Here is a 23,564-nt window from a genome sequence, read left to right as displayed (position 1 = left end):
CCAGCCACATGTACCGAGGCTGGCAGTTCAAACCTGGCCTGGGCCAGCTAAACAACAATGACAACTGTAACAACAACATAGTGGTGGGTGCCTGTGGTCCCAGCTACTTGGGAGGCTGAGGCAAGAGAATCGCTTAAGCCCAAGAGTTTGAGGTTGCTGTGAGCTGTGACGCCATGGCACTCTACCAAGGGCAATATAGTGAGACTCTGTCTCAAAAAAAGAAAAAAAAGATCAAAGAGTGAACATCTTATTTAGTTAGCTAACTTAAGTCAACTGAGAGTCCATGTTCAGTGTTTACTAGCCTTGTAGGCTCCTTGATGGCAAGGCCTAGTTCATTGTTTTTTGTTTTTTTTTGAGACAGAGTCTCATTATGTCACCCTTGGTAGAGTGCTATGCCGTCACAGCTCACAGCAACCTCAAACTCCTTAAGCGATTCTCTTGCCTCAGCCTCCAAGTAGCTGGGATTACAGGTGCCCATCACAATGCCCAGCTATTTTTTTGTTGCAATTGTCATTATTGTTTGGCAGGCCCTGGGCCAGGTTTGAACTCTCCAGCCCCTGTGTATGTGGCCAGTGCCCTAGCCACTGAGCCAAAGCATAGTTCATCTTATTCATTACTATATTTTTAGCCCCTAGTAGTGTGTTAGGTGCTCAATATATTTAGGTTTTTTACATTTAGAAAATTAGGACAGGGTCACTAGCAAAACTAAAACCAACTACAGTTTTACTCAGATACATACTGTACCTTTCTTTTGAGTTTGCAGATTTAAAGCTTGAAATAAACGAAGACATGGTTCTAACCTTTAGGCCTCGGTTACCTTTTGTATCATGAGAATGGGTTGAACACTTCTCTGTTCCTTTAAGGTTCTGGAAGCTGCCGTGGCTTCCTGCTGTTCCCTATGCTACCACCTCCAGGGAGGGAGAAGAAGTGGAGGTTTTGTGATTCTCTTTAAAAATCTAATGCTGGGGCAGTGCCTATGGCTCAAAGGAGTAGGATGCCGGCCCCATATGCTGGAGGTGGTGGGTTCAAACCCAGCCCTGGCCAAAAACTACAAAAAAAAGGGAAAAAAATCTAATGCTGATTTTCCCATAGGATAGGTTTAACATTTTATTTTTTTGCTCAACTTTCTTTCTCTGTTTACATGTTCTTTCTAAAATCATGCCATATTCCAATACTCCATAATAAGGGCAGATAAGAATTTAAACAGAAATTTTTTCAATATTCTAGATGCCAGTTATGATATAACACTAGTGGTTCTCAACCATGTTTTCTGCCCAGTTCACCTCAATACACATACTCATCAACAACTTTGACTCAGCTTCGGAGAGGGGAGGGTACACTTGTAGAAAAATTCTCCAGTGATTTTGTCACCCAGAATGTCCACTCCATTGAACATCACTGGTATAAACTATCCAGCCACATCTACCAGCTACTTAAGTCACAAAACTGAAATAAAATATTGCCAAGGAGCTATTACTCACCTGAGATGTTTTTTGTAGAACAGCAAGAATTAATGCAGTCTTCTCGAGTTAATCTATGTACAGGCTCATTGCCTCTGATTCCCTTAGAAAGAGATGACTGGATGTCAATGATAACATCTTCTAGACTCTCAGTGAGGCACTTCTGACTGGCGGACAGCCTTAGCATCAGGAAACAAATTATTACCAAAGTATAAGTCAAGCTCCCTTCTTTCCTGAAGAACATTTTAAATTTCTGTTTAGTCTTTGGTCTTCAAAAGTCAAGGATGATCCTCCCTCTAGTCTTAGTTTTCATAGAGAAGATTGCACAGATGATAGAATTTCTCCCTAAAACAAAAATAGAAAATCATCAATGAGTTTGTTTCCTTTAACAAACCAGGGAAAATACCTATAATCCCAGCACTCTGGAAGGCTTAAGCGGGTGGACTGCTTGAGTTTAGTTTTTTTTTTGTTGTTGTTTTGTTTTGAGACAGAGTCACACTTTGTCACTCTCAGTAGAGTGCTATAGCGTCACAGCTCACAGCAACCTCAAACTCTTGGGCTTAAGCAATTCTCTTGCCTCAGCCTCCCAAGTAGATGGGACCACAGGCACCTGCCACAGTGCTCAGCTATTTTTTGTTGCAGTTGTCATTGTTGTTTAGCAGACCTGGGCTGGGTTTGAACCCACCAGCCTCAGTGTATGTGGCTGGCGCCATAACCACTGTGCTACGGGCGCCGAGTCATTGAGCTCTGGTTTGAGACCAGCCTAAGCAAGAGTGAGATCCTGTCTCTAAAAAAAAAAAAAAAAAAAAAACGCCAGACATTGTGGGTGGAAGGTGCCTATAGTCCCAGCTACTTGGGAGGCTAAGACAAGAGGATCACTTGAGCCCAGGAATTTGAGGTTGTTGTGAGCTATGATGCCATGGCATTCTACCACTCTATCAACGGTGTCAAAGTGAGACTTTGTCTCAAAAACAAAAACAAAACAAAAATACCAGGGAAGAAACATTTCATTTCCATCAAGTCAATGAAAAGAATCTACATATGGTTTAGAGAAGGACAGACATAAATATTTTTCTATTTGTTTCATCTTTAGTAGATTTGAGACAACCTTTCATTAACAACTTGGCAAAAAATTAATAAGCATGAATATGTATACTGTCTCATCAATGCTTAAAAGCTGATAGTGCCTAAGAAGGAAGAGGTAGAGAAACAGCAGGCCTGCCTCCGAGTTCTAGAATCTATTTTCTTCTTGCCTCTTCTAACCAGGAGGAAAGAAGATGCAAATTTCTAGTTATTGATGAAGTGGGGATAACAGATTTGAACATATTTCCTTTCTTGGTAATAACAATTAGCATTTTAAATCATCTACTGGATAGTAGGTTCTATACTAAGCAACTTACATATATTACCCTTTTTGATCCTTAGGACAAAGGATTACTAAGCAACTTACATATATTATCCTTTTTAATCCTTAAGATCCCTGACAAAAAAGCTATTATTTTCTTCAGTTCCTAAAGAGGGAACTGAGGCAGTCTTCTTGTTGCTGCCTCTCCTTAAATACCGAACCAGGGGTAGAAACTATAATAATCTAATTCTAGGAATTAGCCAATCAAAAGGGAGAATATTGTGGCTCAGTTGAGGGAAAACCAAGGGGCAGTTGTCCTTTTTGAAGTCCCTAAAAACAGGAAAGTCACACTCTGTATAATGCCAACTCTACTGGTAAGGCCAGTTCTTTTAGGAAAAATAAATGTTAAACTAGAAGGCAATACCAGAAACTACCCTCACCCACCCACGTCCACATTTCCAGGATACAAATTGTTCACTGAATGAGAATTTATAGCAGAATTCTTCCTAACCTGATCTACAGATTCAATACAGTGCCAATCAAAATCCCAGCAAATTATTTTGTGGATATCAACAAACTGATTATAAAGTTTATGCAGAAATGCAAAAAGACCTAGAATAAATCAATGTAATAATGAATGTGGAGGACTGACACTACCTGACTTCAATACATACTATAAAACTACAGTAATCAAAAAAGCCAGGAAGTGGCAAAATAGACAAATAAATCAATGGAGAGGAAGAGAAAGCTCAGAAACAGACCCATGCAAATATAGTCAACTGATCTTAACAAAGAAGCAAGGGAAAGTCAATGGAGAAAGGACAATTTCTTTAAAAATGATGGACATCCACATGTAAAAAAATAAATCCAGATACAAATGTTACACATTTCACAAATATAAACTCAAAATGGATCACAGACCTAAATGTAAGACACAAAACTGTAAAACTCTTAGACGATAACATAGGGGAAAATCTTTGGGACCTTAGGTTAGGTGATGAGTTTTCATTTTTATTTATTTATTTTACTTTATTTTTTTAAGACAGAGTCTCACTATGTCACCCTGGGAAGAGTGCTGTGGCATCACAGCTCACAGCAACCTCAAACTCTTGGGCTTAAATGATTCTCTTGCCTCAGCCTCCCAAGTAGCGGGGACTACAGGTGCCCACACAGTACCGCGGGCCTATTTTTTTGTTGTAGTTGTCATTGTTGTTTTTAGCAGGCCAGGTTTGAACCTGCCAGCCCCGGGGTATGTGGCCGGCACCCTAACCACTGAGCTACGGGTGCCGAGGCAGCAATGAGTTTTTAAATACAACACCAAAAGCATAGTCCATGAAAGAAAAAACTGATGTTGAACTTCATTAAAATATAAAAAAATTCTGCTCTAAGCATGGGTGCAGTGGCTCACATTTATTACCCTAGCACTTTGGGAGGCTGAGGCAAGAGGATCACTTGAGGCCATACTAAACAACATAGCCAGACCCCATCTCTCCAACAAATAGAAAACTTAGCTGGGCATGATGGCAGCTATTTGGGAGGCTGGGGCAAGAAGACTATTTAAGCCCAGGAGCATGAGGCTGCAGTAAACTATGATGATACCACTGTACTCACTGTACTCTAGCTTGGGTGACTGAGGAAAACCCTGTCTCAGAAATAAACAAAACAAAACAATTTCTGCTCTACAAAAGACACTGAGAATGAAAAGCCAGACTTGGAAACATTTGTACAACAACATCTGATAAATGACTGGTATCGAAAATACACAAACTCTTAAAATTCAACAATTAAAAAAGCCCTCAAAAGATAGGCAAAAGATATGAACAGACACTTCGTCAGGGAAGATATCCAGATGACAGATAAGTATGGAAAAGGTGCCTAACATCATATGTCTCCAAGGATTTGCAAATTCAAACAATGAGATACCACTAAACACTTACTATAATGACTAAAATCTAAAGAGCTGACAATACCAAATGCTGATAAGGATATGGAGCCATAGGAACTCTCATTCACTGCTGGTGAGAATGCCAAACGTTATAGCCACTTTGGAAGAAGTTTGGCAGTTGCTTACAAAGCTAAACAGACTCTTTTTTTTTTTTTTAATTGAGACAGAGACTCACTTTGTCGCCTGGGGTAGAGTGCTGTGATGTCATAGCTCACAGCAACCTCAAACTCTTGGGCTCAAGTGATTTTCTTGCCTCAGCCTCCCTAGTAGCTGGGACTACAGGTGCCCACCACAACACCTGGATATTATTATTATTTTTGTTTAGCAGGCCCTGGACCCTGGTTCTAGCCCACCAGCCCCAGAACAGGTAGCTGGCACCCTAACCACTGAACTATAGGCATCCAGCCAAAGCTAAATATAGTCTAAACATATAATTCAGCAGTTGTCCTCCTATGTATTTACCCAAATGAGCCAAAAACTTAAGTCCACACAAACATTTGCACAAGAATGTTTATAGTAGCTTTATTTATAATTGCCCAAAATGAAAAACAACCAAAAGGTCCCTCAATAAGTGAATAAACAAAATGAGATATAACAGTACAATGGAATAGTGCTCAGCAATAAAAAGAAATGAACTATCAAGTCATGAAAAAGACATAGGGGAATCTCAATTGCCTGTTTCTGAGTGAAAGAAGTTAAACTTGTAGGATTCCAACTATATGACATTCAGAAAAGCCAAACCGGAGGCAGTAAAAAAACCAGTAGTTACCAGGAGAAGAGGGGAGAGGGATGAACAGGTGGAGCGCAGGGGATTTTCAGGGCAGTGAACCCATTCTGTATCTGTATAATACTGCAATGGTCAATACACGTTACCATACATTTGTCAAAGCCCATAGAACTATCAAACACACAGAGTGAACCCTATGCAAAGTATGGACTTTAGTTAATAAAAAGCAACAGAACTTCTGTATACAGTGAAGTAGCAAGTAACATTTACTGCTTCTCACATGCCAGTTTCTATGCTAAGCACTTTATGCATATTGTCATTTAATCCTTTCAAGGACCTAATAAGATAGGTTCCACTATTATCACCATTTTCAGTTAAAAAAATTTTTTTTGCTACTCCCTTTCTCCATGTTCATTTTTAGTCAAGATATTTTTTTAGTCAAGATTTTTAAAAAGTTGTGTAATATAATATGTGCTACTTTATTAGCCTTTTAGATAATAAGTGCTGTATCTTATAACTGCCATAATTCTGAAGTAGTGTTTGATAGATCAGGGTGTACCTGCCCAAATAAACTTGCCCCACCCAGAGAAGGTCAAGTTCATGGCCCCAGGAAATAGGAATGCAACCTATCCTGACTGTCCTAACCCTTTAAATTCCTGCCTGGTCAGGAATCTCACCCCATCTGCACTGTAGGTGGCATAAAGGCCACTTTAACTGCATGAATTAGACCTTGGTTTTCTTTCGTCTCGTATCTTGGAATAATTTTATCCCTGCGTCCGGAACCTTTCAGGGTTGAGTATAAATAATATTTCAAGATATTTGCAATAAGTAACATGATATAAAATATCTGTGATTTCTGCTGATGGCAAATCGGCTACTGCTAATATTACTGTGGCTTTTCCTACATTCCTGTTGAAGGAAATGCTATATTTCAGATAGATGTTAGTGAAATACATAACAAATTTTCCACCCAAGTTCACAGACCTTCTGAATTCTACTCAGGGACATGTCAGGTATCATGGACTGTCCAGATTAAGAATCCTGGCACAAATGACTTATTATACTGACACATTCTTTTTTTATTATTATTATTAAATCATAGCTGTGTACATTAATGAGATGACGGGGCACCATACACTGGTTTTATACACAGTTGACACATTTGTCAACCAATCACACTGGTTGACAAAGCCTTCCTGGCATTTTCTTAGTTATCGTGTTAAGACAATTATATTCAACATTAACTAAGTTTCACATGTACCCTTATATTGACACATTCTGCAAGCCTCTTTTCCAGTCTCTGGAACACAAAAGAGGAAATCCAGGCCAACACTTTACTTTGAATGGATTCTGAAGTACTCTTCTTTCAAGCTCTCACAAAGAAACCTAAACAAAGCCAGCAGAGGGGGCAGGAGCTGTGCTTTCAGTATGCAGCATTTTTATATCCCTGGACTGCAAAGTACTGAGGACTCCACAATCAGGTTAATGGAATCTTCTAGTCCATTATTATTCAGGCCTTAAGGGCCCAAAGTTAAGTTGAATCTATTGAAAGACGAAAAAGGATAGAGGTGGGAGAGGACCCACCCGAGTTTTATGGCCTGCTTACTACAGTCACTAAAACTCACTCGTATGTAACTATTTCAAATATTGGAAATCATTTTACTCATGGCATACTATAATCTGTCAAGATGCTTATAACCGTACGTACACACACCCTAGGGTATTAGACAATTAGCAGGTTCAATAATGAATACAGAACACAAACCATGCAAGAAAAAAATGGGAGATTTTCCCTTCCTTTGAGGAAACGTCTGTTGCTCACTGATTAATTCTTCTGCCTCCCCTGATGACAATACAGAGGCGGTGCCATTTATGGCAGGTGCTCTGAGCCTCCCTTGGAGGTTCCCTTTGGAAAACTGCAGCGACACAAAGATCCTGGTCAGCCCTTATTCTCCCCAGCCTGGTCCTTCGGGTTCTCTGACACGGGTGGAGCAGCCTCGGCCCCTGTTAAGGAACTGAGCTGCTCTCGCCGCAGGTGGCGACGGGGAAAGGGCGGAGAGGCCTTTACCTGGTGGCGAGAGGACCCCAGGGCCTCTCCAGGTGCGAGAACAGCTCCGTTGCGCTCTCGGGAAAGACCAGTGAATCCGCCCTAGGTCCTAGGCGAGGATAGCTGGGGATGCTCGGCAGCTCCCGCACCCGCCGGACTGGTTTGTGGTTAGCAAGTTCCTGCTTCCGTTACAGCGACTGAAAGTTTGCTGCGGGGGAAGGGCACATTCCTGCCCTGCAACCCGGACCTGCTTCCCAACAACATCCAGCGCGGTCCCTCGGGCATCGTGTGAGAGCCTCGATCTCCTCCCCGCGGAGGCTCGGGGTACCGGGAGCCAGCGTTGAATCCCCGAGGGAGCCCGCGCCCCCTGGTGGCCCCACCCCGCGGACCCCGGGCTGAGCGCGCGGCAGGGGGCGTGGGTGCCACCCTGCCCAGAGCCTCAAAGCTCTGCAGCTGCCCGCTGTTGCCTGGGAAGCCCGATCCCGCGCAAACACACGTGGAGGAAAAGTCAGCTGCACCAAACCGCTTAGAGTGAAAAGTCTACCCCTTATCCTTGTGTCCTGGCCTCCTAGTCCCCCGCCCTATAGGTAACCACTGAGAGCGTATTTTTGACGTTCAAGAGTACACTCTATCTGCTAGGCCCAGGAGGTGGATCCCTGAGGTCAAGAGTTACAGACCAGCCTGAGCAAACCCGAGACCCCGTCCCTGAAAATAGATGGGCGTTGGCTGGCGCCTGTAGTTCAAGCGGCTAAGGCGCCAGCCACATACACGTCTGTTATAGTTATTAAAATTATATCCCTAGGCTGGGCACAGTAGTTCACACCTGTAATCCTAGCACTCTGGGAGGCCGAGGAGGGTGGATTGCGTAAGCTCAGGAGTTCAAGACCAGTCTGAACAAAAGGAAGACCCGGACAGCCTAAACGGAAAGATTCCCATCTCTATTAAAAATACAAAAACTAAAAAATATATACATATACAAAAACTAGGGGCAGCGCCTGTGGCTCAGTGAATAGGGCACCGGCCCCATATACCAAGGGTGGCAGGTTCAAACCCAGCCCCAGCCAAAAAATTAGCTGGGCGTTGTGGCGGGCGCCTATAGTCCCAGCTACTCGGCAGGCTGAGGCAAGAGAATCATCTAAGCCCAAGAGCTGGAGGTTGCTTTGAGCTGTGATGCCACAGTACTCTATCCAGGGCAATAAAGTGAGACTGTCTCTGAAAAAAAAAATTTTTTTTAAATACAAAAACTAGGGCGGCGCCTGTGGCTCAGTCGGTGGGGCGCCGGCCCCATGTACCGAGGGTGGTGGGTGAACTGCAACAAAAAAAGATAGCCGGGCGTTGTGGCGGGCGCCTGTGGTCCCGGCTGCTGGGGAGGCTGAGGCAGTAGAATCACTTGAGCCCAGGAGCTGGAGGTTGCTGTGAGCTGTGTGATGCCATGGCACTCTACCGAGGGCCAAGGAGTGAAACTCTGTCTCTACAAAAAAGAGAAAAAAGAAAAAAAAATACAAAAACTAATCCAGCTTTAGCTGTGGGCACCTATAGTCCCAGCTACTTGGGAGGCTGAGGCAAGGGGATTGCTTGAGTCAAAGAGTTTGAGGTTCCTGTGTGCTAGGACACCCTGGCACTCTATCCAGAGCACAGAGTGAGACTCTGTCTCAATATATAAATAAATAAATTTGTTGACTGAATGAATAGAAAAGAACTACATAGGACATAAGTTGTAGAAGTATTTCTAAATCACTGCTCACTCCTCTCCCCCCACACCTACATATACACACAAAGAAATGCAATGTTACTAAACCACTAACACTTAATTTGCCAAGTGTTCTAACCTTTGACAATATTTTCACCTTGGTGGGTGTAAAAGAGCTTTCCAATCTGATAAAGTTGCAGACTATCAGGCTAGACCTTACAGCCAACAGCTACACCCTAGTTGTAACTAATAGCTATAAGAGGAATATGGCCACAAAGAATCCTTGTGAATAGTAATCTATTGTGTAAAAGTAATTCTACTCACTGTGTCTAAAGGATGACCTCCTTTTGAATGATAATTATGTTGCCAAAGCTTGGTTTCAAAGTGTTACCCAAGGAAAGTAGACTCTACAGTAATTTCCCAGAGGAGTGATTTTGCTGATGCAGCAAGAGACTGATGCAAGTGTGAGCGCATTTCATCTCTGCAGATGGTTCGCTTCAAGGTTCAGCGTGTAAAGCAGTCACTTTTTTTGGAATCCCTTTCCATGGAGTAGTCTATGCTAGGCATTATGTCAATCTTTCCATCATAAGCAACTTCAGATTCAGTGTTTTGATATGGTGAACCTGTCTTCACTGAAGTGATACACTACTTTTTCAGTTATAATAGAAAATGAAAGACATTGATAAAAGTAATGATTAAAGGCCAGGTGCAGGGGCTCACACCTGTAATCCTAGCACTCTGGGAGGCCTAGGGCAGGTGGACTGCTTGAGGTCAGGAGTGTGAGACCAGCCTGAGCAAGAGTGAGACCCTGGTTTTACTAAAAATAGAAAAACTAGCTGGGCGTTGTGGTACATGCCTGTAGTCCCAGCTACTGAGGAAGCTGAGGCAAGAGGATCACTTGAGCCCAAGTTTGAGGTTGCTGTGAGCTACGAGGATGCCACAGCACTCTATCCAGGGCAAGAGTGAGACTCTGTCTCAAAAAAAAAAAAAAAATGATTAAAGAAAACTTTTCTATTGATATTAAATAGGTATTTAAATTAGAAATCATATCCATTGTCACCTCATTGCCTGAAGAATTTCTCTCTCTCTTTTTTTAATGTTTACCACCTTGGATATTAGAAAGGTTACAGATGAAGAGATATGTAGGACAAGATACGGAGGAAAGGGCCCAGAGCTTCCATGCCCTCCCTGAGTACAGCACCCTCCAGGAACCTGCCAGAAACCTGCACATGTTCGACTATTGGAAAGCTCTCAGAGTTGCTTCAGTTTTGTTTTTTGAGGCAGAGTCTCACTTTGTCACCCAGGCTGGAGGATAGCATCATCCTAATAGCTCATTGCCTTGAACTCCTGGACTCAAGTGATCCTCCTGCCTCAGCCTCCCAAGTAGCTAGGCCTGTAGGCTTGCCACCATGCCCAACTAATTTCTTTTTTCTTTTGTAAGAATGGGGGTCTCAGCTCAGTGCCTGTAGCTCTGTGGTTAGGGCATTGGCCACATACATCATGGCTGTCAGGTTTGAACCCGGCCCAGGCCTGCTAAATAACAATGACAACAACAATGACAAAAATATCTGGGCATTGTGGTGGGCACCTGTAGTCCCAGCTACTTGGGAGGCTGAGGCAAGAGAATCGCTTAAGCCCAAGAGTTGGAGGTTGCTGTGAGTCGTGAAACCATGGTACTCTACCAAGGGTGACATAATGAGACACTGTCTCAAAAAAAAAAAAAGTCTGGAATAGGCCAACAAATGACTGTAGATGACAAGATCCACCAGACAATCTATTGTTTGGAGATAAACAAACTTGCCCCTTTCCCCTTTCCCTTTATAAGTTGCTTGGTAAGCAGAGAGTATGAGAGAATCTTTGAGACAAGGCTGGCTCGTATACCTGAATAAAACTACCTTTCTTTCACCAACACTCATCTCAGAACCTCTAAACCTGCCAGCAACATGATCTACCCTGTATCCCCGAAAATAAGACTTATTTTAAGGTGTGCTCCCAAAGATGCGCTAGGTCTTATTTTCAGGGGACGTCTTATCTTTCCTGTGAGTAGGTCTTATTTTTGGAGGATGTCTTATTTTTGGGGAAACAGGATATGTACAAAGCAGATACCACTTTCCTACAGAAAAGGCAGGTGATTTATTCTTGGTCACACAACTAATAAGTTATAAAACCAGGACTGGGGTTTTCTAAAACTCATGATGCCTCTGTTCACTCCAGACTGGCTCCTCCTCCCATGTCTTCACGTGACCTCACACTTCCATCCAACCAGGGTTCCTAGCCAGAAGCCAACTTACCTTTGCCACCATGTACAACAAGTTGCTAAGTCCTGGAGAACTCTCCCCTTAATTTCTTTTTTTTTTTTGTAGAGACAGAGTCTCACTTTACCACCCTCGGTAGAGAGCCATGACGTCACAGGACTCACAGCAACCTCCAGCTCTTGGGCTTCTGCGGTTCTCCTGCCTCAGCCTCCCGAGCAGCCGGGACTACAGGCGCCCACCACAACGCCCGGCTATTTTTTGGTTGCAGTTCAGCCGGGGCTGGGTTTGAACCCACCACCCTCAGTATATGGGACCGGCGCCCTACTCACTGAGCCACAGGCGCCACCCTCCCCTTAATTTCTTTTATGTCCATGCCTACTTCAGGATCTTATCACTTTTTCCATTTCTTAGAAGGCCTCTGGCCTCACTTCTTTCAATCCATTTCTCATGTGGCAGGCAGAGAGAATTTTCTAGAATATCAATCAGGTCCTGGACCTGTCACTGCCTAACTAAAAACCTTCAGTAACTCTGCATGCCTTTAGGTAAACTTTCAAATTTAGCTATGCAAACACTTTCTTGTTCTGATCCCAGCTTTCTCTTTCCATTCTTCTACGTACACAGGTAGCCTTCATGTCAATCAGGTTGAATTCCCTGATGTTCGTGCCTATTAAGTCTGTCTGACATATTCAGTCTTTCTCTCCTGTCTAGCTAACTGAACTTCATCCTTTAATAATTAACTTGTACATCTCCTCCTGGAAATCAGAATCAGATGTTCCTCCTCTGAGCTTCCTTAGTTTGCATCTTTTATCATAAAATTATTCTTTACACAGCTATTATTTTACTTGTTTCCCCTACTGAATTATAGGCATTTTGAAGGTAGATCTTATGACTTATTAGTTTTTAATTTTCCCTGTAAGTGCTTAATATATCTTTCCCAATTAAAATACTAGTTTTGGCCAGGAGCAGTTGCTCACACTTGTAATCCCAGCATTTAGGGAGAGCAAGGTAGAGAGTCACCTGAGGTCAGAAGGTTCAGATCAGCCTGAGCAAAATAGGGAGACCCCCATTGTTTAAGTCAGCAGGTTTCAACCTGTAGGTCGTGACCCCTTTTTAACAATGAAAATACATTGCAGCATTAGGAAAGTTGAGAACCACTGCTTTAAGTGATTCTCCTGCCTTAGCCTCCCAAGTAGCTGGGACTACAGGTGCCCGCCACAATGTCCATCTATTTTTTTTTTTTTTTTGCCCATCTATTTTTTGTTGTTGTTGTTATTGCAGTTGTCATTGTTGTTTAGCTGGCCTGGGCTGGGTTCAAACCTGCCAGCTTTGGTGCATGTGGCTGGCACTGTAACCACTGTTCTGTGGGCACTGACCCCTATTCCAAACTCTTAATCTGTTTTTTCTCAAGGTCATTTTCTAATCTTGTGACTGGCAACTGCGTAAACAAGCAGAAGTTCATTCTATTTCTTTTTTTTTTTTTTTTTGGCCAGGGCTGGGTTTGAACCCACCACCTCCAGCATATGGGACTGGTGCCCTATTCCTTGAGCCACAGGTGCCACCCCAGAAGTTCATTCTAAACTGTTGAAGACAGAGCAAACCAAAATCATACTGGAAGCAAGATGGCTTCCCTTTAGCTAGCCTAGCATTATAGTCTGAATGATCCTTGGGTATGCTTACAATCATGCAGGTCTACTAAATGAAAAAGTGCTTTATAAACTTTAAAATGCTGTTCAGTTATTAGTTATTACATATACAATAAGTCTGTGGCTCAAGTGGAAGTGATTTTTAAGAGAGCTAAAAGGCATCTATTGCAAACATCTCCTACCTCTAAAGGTCCTTCAGCAGGATTGTTAGGGTGGAGACTCACATCATGGGCTAAAGATTTCTCATACAAAAATTAAAATAGTTTTTAAGGAAGTTTATTTTGCTTTTTCAGAAAGGGAGATAAAGAGAGATAAGGGAATGAGGCATGGCACATGGAAGAAAGAGAGGAAATGTACTGGGCCCTAAGTAGAAGCAGCTTGTAGTTTTTATAGGGAAAAGGGGTAAAGACACAGTTAATACTGTAAGCTGATAACAGGAGATGGCTGAAGGCTGTGTCTGTTTTTTCCTTTTTATTTTTCTATTCTGTGAGGCTGACTTATCAGAATCCTTGGAAAGGTAGTTATGCCAGGAACTAAGGCAGGGAGCTTGAGTAGGGAGCTCACACCCCTGCCATCTGCTTAGGGCTTTTCCAGGCTGTGAAAGAACTCTCAGAGATAGAAAGTTAAGTTTAAGACAATGAGTTGTGTTAGGGTGGAAAGCTCAGTACGTGTTCCTCAGTAGCTGAGAAAAGAATTTCTCTACATCAAAATTAGGATATAAAAGTATAGACCTTAGCCAGGCGTTGTGGTGGGCACCTGTAGTCCTACCTTCTTGGGAAGCTGAAGCAAGAGGATTGATTAAGCCCAAGTGTTTGAGGGTGCTGTGAGCTTTGATGCCGTGGCACTCTACCCAGGGTAACATAGTGAGACTCTGTCTCAAAAAAAAAGAAAAAAAGTGTAGAATTTTATCTGATAAAGAGAAGAGAGGGAGTGAGAGGGGGAAGAGAGTAGGGAAGAGAGAGAGAGAGAGAGAGAAGAGAGCAGGGAGATGGCGTGGCATCCCAAAGAAAGAAAGAATGCCCCCAGCTGAGGTCAAGCAGTTGTTGAATTTAAGGGGACAAAAAAAGATAACTGTAGTCAAATTCACAAGGTATTGTGAATACAAATGTTGTTTCCCTTTTTTCCTCCTGGCAAGGCTGAAAACATATCCCATTCCCATTGTTCCTCCTGGACACTCAGGAACTACTTGGGTCTAAAGGAAACATTCTGAAAGACAAAGGACATAGTGAATGTAAAGAGAAAAAACTGACATTTCCCTTTGGTCCGCTCTTGCAGTAGTTTATGAAAAGGAAACAGTGAGGCATTGCTAGCAAGAGAAAGAAAGTAGAAAGAGGGATTGATTTAGTCCTTATTGAATAACTACAAGTTAGTGGTTTCTCTCTCTTTTTTTTTTTGTAGAGACAGAGTCTCACTTTATGGCCCTTGGTAGAGTGCCGTGGCCTCACACAGCTCACAGCAACCTCCAGCTCCTGGGCTGAAGTGATTCTCTTGCCTCAGCCTCCCGAGTAGCTGGGACTACAGGTGCCCGCCACAGCACCTGGCTATTTTTTTGTTGCAGTTTGGCCGGGGCTGGGTTTGAACCCACCACCCTCGGTATATGGGGCCGGCGCCCTACTCACTGAGCCACAGGCACCGCCCAGTGGTTTCTCTCTTATTTCACTATAAAGACCAACTATCCTCACAAGTTGCCACCAGATGTTTAATCCAAATAAAACAAATGGAGCAGCTTATTTCTCCTACTTCTTGCTTGGTAATTTACCTTTCTCTGTTAGCTAGTTCTTTAGCAAGGCCGTCCTTTCAATAATCCTTGTGTTATAAATGCTTACTTAATTTTCTTGCCACCAGACTATAAGCTTCCTAAGGATAAGGACTAGGCCTTGATGGATCTTTTATTCTCAGCCTCTAGCAAGTGACTGGCACATTATAACCCAAGAAATGATGAATCAGCAAAGAGGGTGTTTTATCTTCAGATATCCTTCTTCTGAATACAGCTTTTAGAAAGTATACTCACATACTATACAATTCACCTATTTGTGTATACTTGAGTGGTCTTTATTCAGCATTGTGCATCTATCACCACAGTTTTAGAACAATTTTAACCCCAGAAAGCAACTCCCCATGCCCATTGATAATTACTCCCCCTTTCCTCTCCACCCCCTTCTCCTCAGCCTTAGGCAACCATTAACCTATTTCTCTATAGTGCCTCTCGGGGACATTTCATATAAATGAAATCTACAATATTTGGTATTTTGTGATGAGTCTTTTTCACTTAGCATGTTTTTAAGATTTATCTATGTCCTGGAATTTATCAGTGTTTCGTCCCCCATTGTTTTAAGCTGAATGATATTCCATTATAGAGATAAAACACATTTTATTTATCCATTCATCAATTGATGGGATAGAATTTCCCTTTAGAATGAAATGTTTATCCAAAGGGAAACATAAAAACATGTCATCATAATGGTGTGGATTAGATTATGTGACATAAGACAAATATACTTTGATGTGGAAGAGGGGAAACAAAAACTGCAATGAGTTATTCTCCACCCCTCTCCACTTTTATCTTCTCTTTGCTATCCCTCAAAGAGGGCAACCTGGGAGCCTAGCCAGGGACTCTCTGTCCATGGGGGAATGGTCTCCTTACTTAGCTGGCTTTTCCCAGTCCCACCAGCCTGGTGTTTTACAAAAACTTGAAGACTATAGTCAAACACCACCTTCTAGGGCAGCGGTTCTCAACCTGTGGGTGGAGACCCCTTTGGGGGTTGAACGGCCCTTTCACAGGGGTCACCTAAGACCATTCTGCATATCAGATATTAACATTACGATTCATAACAGTGGCAAAATTACAGTTATGAAGTAGCAACAAAAATAATTTTATGGGGCGGTGCCTGTGGCTCAAGGAGTAGGGCGCCGGTCCCATATGCCGGAGGTGGTGGGTTCAAACCCAGCCCCGGCCAAAAAAGAAATAAAATAAAATAATTTTATGGTTGGGGGACACCACAACATGAGGAACTGTATTAAAGGGTCGCGGCATTAGAAACAGTCCCGACCACTGTTTTAGGGTCATGCTTTTATCTCTCAGGCAGTTTTGTAGTTCTATCTTTCTATTCCCACAGAACACTAAACTTATTGCATTTTTCTCCTTGTATAGTAATGGTAAGTACAGGAAAGAGCACAAGGCCTGGAATTAGTCCTAAATAGTTCTACCACTTCCCACCTGGACCATGGTGAAGTTACCTATTGATGGGCCTCAGGGTTGTGAAAATGAAATAAGTTAAAATAGAGGAAATGTCTGTGAAATAGTAGAGTAGACGGGACATAAAGATTATTTAGTCAATTTGGCACTCCTCTGGGATACCTACAAAATCTTAGGATATTTACTTGTAATTTCTCGAAACAAACAATATAAAATGACTTGCAAAGTTCTGAGTACCCCAGAGCCACCTAACTCCTTCATAGCACTGCATTGCTAGGTCGTCTTCTTTGGCCTCCCCAAACTGGCAGTTTCCTTGTTGCAATTAATTGTACTTCCTCCTCACCTTTTTCTAGTTTCAGAGGTACCTGTAACTTGTCGATAACTGTCCAGATCACCGAAAGTGCCGCCCTGGACCATAGGGTCACTCAACTTCTCTTTGAAGATGCACATTCCCTAATTTGTGAATCAGCATTTTCTGTTTTTTAATTTTTCTATTTCTAGCTCCTTTCACATCTCCTAGTATTTCTGTATGGTGGTTCACTGCAGAACTCCCAGCTTTTCGAAACTTAAAAAGAAGCTTTACACCTAAGATAACTGTGAATTCAAACTCTGGGTCTATTTAGCATCGCTCTTTCCCCATCCGTAAAAGAGGGTTAAAAATACCTATTTTATAAAGTTGTTCTAATTTATGAGTGTGAAAAGGCTTCCTGTGTGGACGATGTTTAAAGGTGACGCATCATTACAATAGGAAAGAGCTTACGCTTCGGCGGCAGTTCGCGCTTTGAGACTGTCTGGCCCTTTAAAGTAGCTGCGTCCTAGTAGCAGGCGCGGGCCGCCCCTACTCTCCTCGGACCAGAGGCGGGGCCTCCTAACCCGGAACTGACGTCTGTGCATAGCTGGTGCAGCCAATCCGCGTCCCGGAAGGAGCGCCCTTGCGGCATTTGAGCCAGTGAGTGAAAGTGGCGCGGCCCGTGCTTCGTAGTCGCTACTAACCTGGTGTCCTTGTCCTCTTCTCGTAGGGTTCCCCCAAAGAAGGAGGGCAGGCAGCGTGCATCCACACCGCGCCTCCTTGCGTTTCTCTTTCCCAAGTAGGACCTCCCCAGCCCCCGCCGCCCAGGCCCTGCGTGGGCTGGGCGCTCCATCCCTGCACTCCCGCCTCACTGCGGCGCCCAGACTCTGTCTGGACTCCGGGTCCCTGGCCCGTGGTCTGTCGCCCCGCCGCTGGAGCTGTGACCGCCCTGCCCGCCGTTCTTCCGCTGCCACCGCGCCCGGCACCATGGGCAGTGAGCAGAGCTCCGAGGCCGAGAGCCGACCCAACGATCTGAACTCCTCAGGTCGGTGTCCTAACCTCCCACCCTCCTCCAGCCGGCCCTGTCTGCTTGTGGAGCGGGCTGCCTCTCAGCCCAGTGGGGTCTGGGACGGCGGACGGGAACGCATTTAAAGTCCTTACCATGCTATTAAAAAAAAAGTCACCATCTGTCCTAGTCTTGATTCCCCTGGTGGAAGTGAGTGGCCTGTGACTGCAGACTAAGCCAGCGTGGGTGCCTATGCCCATTATTTGTTTCCAAACCAGCCGTTACTCCCAGCTACAGACTACTCTTCAAAAGACGACCTAATTAAGTTGTCTTTTTTGGCTCTAGTGTTTATGGCTGACGTAGTGAGATGTGGCTCGCACGGTAAATGGATCACAGGACCTCTGAGAACCGGCCCATTTTCCAAAACGGGCTTTAGAGGTTCTTTTTAGAAGGGATGTGTGAGAGGTGTACAGTTGCTTTGACCTTTCGGTGCACACGTCGCCAGAAAACAGCTTTTTCCTCTCAGAAGGTGTCTTCTGGCCCCCTTTGTAACTGAAATTATAGAAATTGACAGGACTGCAGGCTCTGGTGTTTCCCCCTATTCACCCCATGTCCAGTTTTTGTTAGATTTCTCTCGACTTTTGAAGTGGGAATGGGATTGGTATATAGTGAGTGCCCATTAAATAAAAGAGCTGATGTTTGAGGACTTTTTGCTGCTTTTTGTGTTACAAACCCTAGGACTAGCTGGGAGTGCCCTAGATAAACTCTGGGATTACTATCCAAATTGGTTATATCTGGGGCCTATAGAGAGTTCCCTAGTCTTAGAGCTGCTTTCTTCTTGGAAGAATTTGTTATTCACAAGTGTGGATGTAACAGATCTAGGGATGTCTCACACTGAATTGTGTCCTTGAATACTAGTTCAGACCTACCTTTTGGAGGCTGGCTTTGAAACAACTTTGAATGCTGAACAGCATCTACTAGGTTTGATAACATTCTTTCATTTCCTTGGAAGATGCAGAGTGTCATATCTGTCATACCAGATACGGTGATAATTTACTATACCTCTTACTTTGTCTCTATGACAAGCCAGAAACATATTTTTGGGAGAAGGAATGTGGCATCTTTTAAATATGCTAGTATTATTGCTTGCCAGTAAACCAATAGCACAGGCTCATTCTCTTCTTTTTTTTTTTTCTCAAAGAGATGGCATATCACTGTTTTGCTCAGGTTCTGGGCCTACGGTGCTCAAGAACTTCCCAAGTCCTGAGTAGCTGAAACTACAGGTTCATTTCTGATGTTAGAATTTGCCTATACCCCTGTGCCAAATGCTTTACACATGTTTATATTTAACCCTTAGTGTGGTATTTTTTATTTTTTATTTATTGACTTACTTTTTTGAGACAGAGTTCACTATGTCACCCTCAGTCAATAGCCCAACTCTTGGGCTTAAGTGATTCTCTTACCTCAGCTTCTTGAGTAGCTGGGACTACATGCACCCACCACAGCGCCTGGCTACTTTTGGGTTGCAGTTGTCTTGTTTAGCAGGCTTGGGCCGGGCTGGAACCACCAGCCTCAGTGTATGTGGCCGGTGCCCTACTCACTGAGCTATGGGCGCCGAGCCATATTTTTCAACCTTTCTTAATCTCATGACACACTTGAACCTATAGTTAAACTTTTGAGGCACACTTAACGTTGATGAAAAAAAATAGTAAAAAAAAAGAATGTACTTATGTGCTTTGAACTTCTTTCAAAAATAATTTAATTAATCCTTAAAATTTTTTGAGGTACTCCTAAGATCCTTTCATAGCACACTGATGTACAATAGCACACTGATTGAAAATCACTCCTTTAGGGAGGCGCCTGTGGCTCATTGAGTAGGGCGCTGGCCCCATATGCTGAGGGTGGCGGGTTCAAACCCAGCTCCGGACAAACTGCAACAACAACAAAAAAAATAGCCAGGTGTTATGGCGGGCGCCTGTAGTCCCAGCTGCTTGGGAGGCTGAGGCAAGAGAATTGCGTAAGCCGAAGAGTTAGAGGTTGCTGTGAGCCGTGTGACCTCATGGCACTCTACCCGAGGGAGGTACAGTGAGACTGTCTCTACAAGAAAATCACTCCTTTAGAGTGACCCCACTTTACAGGTACGGTAATAGAGGTTAGATAGAATGTTGTGCAAACCCCTTTCCTTGGGAGTCTGAGGGAGGAATTGCACTTAATCTGTAACAGAAAAAATTTCTGGCATGACTTTTGTAATTTACTTTTTGTAAATTACCCAGAAGAGGTTGAGCAGTCTTTCTTGAAGAGTAGAGATTTTTCTGAAAGGGAGACTGCTGTGCCTCAGGAGACTAACTTACAAGAGGCAGAGCGATTCTATGGCATCCCTGGATCAACTTTGAGATATAAATAGGATAAGCCTGAGAATATTACCTTCTAGGGCAGTGATTTTTAATTGGTGTGCTGTGAAAATTTTTAAAGATCGTTAATTACATTATTTTTGGAAAGTTCAAAGCACACTAAGTATATTCTTTTTTTTACTTTTTTTTAATCAACATAATTTCAGTGTGCCACGGAAGTTTAACTATAGATTTAAGTGTGTTGTGAAATAAAAAAGGTTGAAAAACACTGCGCTACAGTATAGAACACTTTAAAGATTCATTCATGTTCCAACAAGGAACATATCTGTGGAGATGTTTTGGTGTAGAGATTGCTTTATAGTTTGAGTCACTTCCCTCCAAATGGATTACTATGCATTCTCTCAAAGAACTTGACCTACCTCTCTAGCAGTTTTCCAGATTTCTGAATTCTGCCTCAGTCTAGAATGGACCTACTAATTATTGAACTAATTAGGGGGCTAATTAGTTCCTTCTTGGGCTAATGCTGTAACTTTAAAAGTGAGGGAGGCTGTAGTCTCAGTTACTTGGGAGGAGGATTGCTTGCACCTAGGAGTTTGAATTCAGCTTGAGCAACATAGTGAGACCTCATCTCTTAAAGAAAAGGGTGGGGGAGATTGGTACCTCAGGAACGGACCCATTGATGCATCATCTGGGGTTGAGACCAGAGGTATTTCCCATGGCTAAGATCTAGTAAACGTACCTGGCTTGCTGTGATAGAGTGGAAAGATAGCTTTGCAGTCTCAGTGTCACAGGAATAGGCCGTGTGCGCTAATCAGACTTTTGCCTTAGCCTAGAATGGACCTACTGATTATTGGACCAACTAGGAAGACTCCACAGACCTTCAGTTCTAGCACTACTGACCTTGAGCAAGTCACAGTCAAATATTGTATCCTCTTCTTGTTTGTAAAATAGGGGTATGTATCAGGAAGATAAGAAAAATTAAAGAAGGAAAAATTGAATGGTTCATACTTTTGTGTGCTGATTAATATATTTAGTCGTAAAAGAAGTTCATACATGTTATCTGTTCTTGTAAAGTTTTGAGTTATTTTTTAGTTTTTAATACTATAGAAAATATGGCTTTTCCATAATTCACTCCCCCACCCAACACTAGTGCAAAATAACTACTTTTTGTTGTGTAAAAATATCTTTTTATTTTTTTTGAGACAGTCTCACTTTGTCGACCTCAGTAGAGTGTTCTGATGTCATAGCTCATAGCAACCTCAGAATCTTGGGCTTGGGCTCAAGTGATTCTCTTGCCTCAGTCTCCTGAGTAGCTAGGACTACAGGTGCCCACCACAACACCCAGCTATTTTTTTTTTTTTTTTTTTTTGAGACAGAGTCTCACAACGTAGCCCTCGGTAGCGTGCTGTGGCATCACAGCTCACAGCAACCTCAAACTCTGGGGCTTAAGTGATTCTCTTGCCTCAGCCTCCCAAATAGCTGGGAATATAGGCACCCACCATAAGGCCTGGCTATTTTTTTGTTGCAGTTGTTTAGCTGGCTAGGGCCAGGTTCGAACCTGCCACCCTCTGTGTATGTGGCTGGCTCCGTAACCACTGTGCTATGGGCACCAAGCCCCGGCTATGTTTTGGAGCCAGGGTCTTGCTCTAGCTCAGGCTGGTCTCAAACTCATAGCTTAGGCAATCCACCTGCCTTGGTCTCCAGAGTGCTGGGATTATAGGCATGAGCCGCTGCGCTGGGCCCCTTAAAAATATTCTTTTTAATGACTATACAGAAAACAGCTTTGTTGAGGCAGAGGTGGCCAGTTAACATGCAACTCTTAAGTTGTATAAACTTTATTTTCAGTGACTCCTTCTCCAGCCAAGCATAGAGCCAAGATGGATGATATTGTGGTTGTAGCTCAGGGCTCCCAGGCCTCTCGGAATGTCAGCAACGATCCCGATGTTATCAAGCTGCAAGAGATTCCAACCTTCCAGCCCCTTTTGAAAGGTAAGGGGTGCCTTTCATCTTATCTAAAGTCACTGGAGGGGTTTATTTAGCCCACCTACTCTCCCTACACATCTGTATGCCTTCTTATCTCATGTCCTTTAGGTCTTTGCTTACATGGCATGTTCCCAGTGAAGCCTTTCCTGACTGCCATATCTAAAATCGCAGTCTGTTTTCCTGTCTGTTTTTCTGTAGCATTTAATTACCATTGACCTAATGCACATTTGTTCAATGTCTGTATTTCTCTGCTAGAATGTGAGCTCCATAGTGGTAGAAATTTTCTATTTTTGTTCACTGTTGAATCTCTAGCACTTGAAATAGATCCTAGTATAAAAGAGAGATCGAGTGAATGAACAAATGATGTTGGAGTTGGCCCTTCCCTACCAACTTCTTTGAAAACATTTTGGAGTTGGCCCTTCCCTGCCAATTTCTTTGAAAAGATTTTCATTCTTATTTGTGATCTGAACCATGAGATGACTAGTTCAAATCCATGGAGAAAATCCCCCGTCACCACTGATACACTTGTAATTAATTAATCCTGGCAGCTGTTTTGTATGAGAGAACAGTGTGTATCTGAGAGGAGGGATTACCCACCTGATTATCAAATGAGGTGTGACAGTTAAGTTTGCAAACTTGGGGCCAGCGCCTGTGGCTCAAAGGGTAGGGCGCCTGCCCCATATGCCAGAGGTGGCAGGTTCAAACCCAGCCCCAGCCAAAAAACTGCAAAAAAAAAAAAAAGTCTGCAAACTTGTCTTAGGAAAAGTGCTACATACCTCCTTGCTGAATATCACTACAGTCACTTTTGAAATACTTTCCTTAGGAAGCTATGCACTGAGCTAGCACCTAGTCCACCCTTCAAAGCAAGTTTGGAACTCTTTTGCTAGAATAACTGTCAGAGCTATCATCATACGAATCCTGACTGAAAATTAAGCTTGCAAACCTGCCACTGTACTTGTGCTGGCAGCACTGTACGAACGACTCAGTAAGCTTTCATAACCTTGGTATAGCAGTGTCTCACAGCTGCGTTCATGTCAACATGTGGTAGCGTCTTGCTCAGTGGTGTACGTTGTTGTTGCATGTTCTTTTTTTTTTTTTTTTTTGAGATAGAGTCTCATTATGTCTCTCTCAGTGGAATGCTGTCGCATCACAGCTCACAGCAACCTCAAACTCTTAGGCTTAAGTGATTCTCTAGCCTTAGCCTCCCAAGTAGCTCGGACTACAGGCACCCGCCACACTAAAAATGCCCGACTATTTTTTTTATAGTAGTTATTGTTGTTTAACAGGCCCGGGAGGGTTCGAACCCTCCAGCCTCGGTGTATGTGGCCAGTGCCCTGACCACTGAGCACGGGTGCCGAGCCTGTTGCATGTTCTTATGTGCTGTATGATGACAGCTCTGATGGTGGCAGTACTTTGAAGGTGGCAGTAGTGATATTCAGCAACGAGATATGTAGCACTTTTTCTAGGAAGAGTTCTCACGCTTAATTGTTAGACCTTTTATACTGAGGTATAGGATCTTATAAGGTAGGATCTTATTTTTATTTGGAGATAGAGCCCTGTTCTGCCATGTAGGCTGGGAGGCAGTGGCATGATCACTGCTCATTGTGACCTTGAACTCCTGAGCCTA

At 43.2% G+C, this 23,564-nt stretch overlaps 2 protein-coding genes across 6 annotated transcripts in view; one reads left to right on the top strand and one right to left on the bottom strand.

The window, feature by feature from the left end:
• Nucleotides 1–17,120, bottom strand: part of MANSC1 (MANSC domain containing 1) — a 28,482-nt gene extending 11,362 nt beyond the window's left edge. Inside the window, exons 1-2 of one of the 4 annotated variants that reach the window (XM_053556873.1) lie at nucleotides 17,069–17,120; nucleotides 1,482–1,805 (exon numbers count right to left, since the gene is read on the bottom strand). In XM_053556873.1, the coding sequence (XP_053412848.1) occupies nucleotides 1,482–1,704 (223 nt within the window). In that variant the 5' untranslated portion in view covers nucleotides 1,705–1,805; nucleotides 17,069–17,120. Of the gene's footprint in view, nucleotides 1–1,481; nucleotides 1,806–7,545; nucleotides 7,856–16,971 lie in introns of those variants that run through there. The other 3 variants (XM_053556872.1, XM_053556875.1, XM_053556871.1) reach the window with 3 other exon arrangements.
• An 84-nt stretch (nucleotides 17,121–17,204) lies between these two features.
• BORCS5 (BLOC-1 related complex subunit 5) overlaps nucleotides 17,205–23,564 on the top strand; it is a 93,018-nt gene continuing 86,658 nt past the window's right edge. The window contains exons 1-2 of one of the 2 annotated variants that reach the window (XM_053557422.1): nucleotides 17,205–17,257; nucleotides 21,800–21,943. In XM_053557422.1, the coding sequence (XP_053413397.1) occupies nucleotide 17,257; nucleotides 21,800–21,943 (145 nt within the window). In that variant the 5' untranslated portion in view covers nucleotides 17,205–17,256. Of the gene's footprint in view, nucleotides 17,643–21,799; nucleotides 21,944–23,564 lie in introns of both variants that reach the window. The other variant, XM_053557421.1, reaches the window with a different exon arrangement.

Source organism: Nycticebus coucang, chromosome 12 (genome assembly GCF_027406575.1).
Source record: "Nycticebus coucang isolate mNycCou1 chromosome 12, mNycCou1.pri, whole genome shotgun sequence".
NCBI lineage: Eukaryota > Metazoa > Chordata > Mammalia > Primates > Lorisidae > Nycticebus > Nycticebus coucang.
This window is presented reverse-complemented; position numbering and strand designations above follow the sequence as displayed.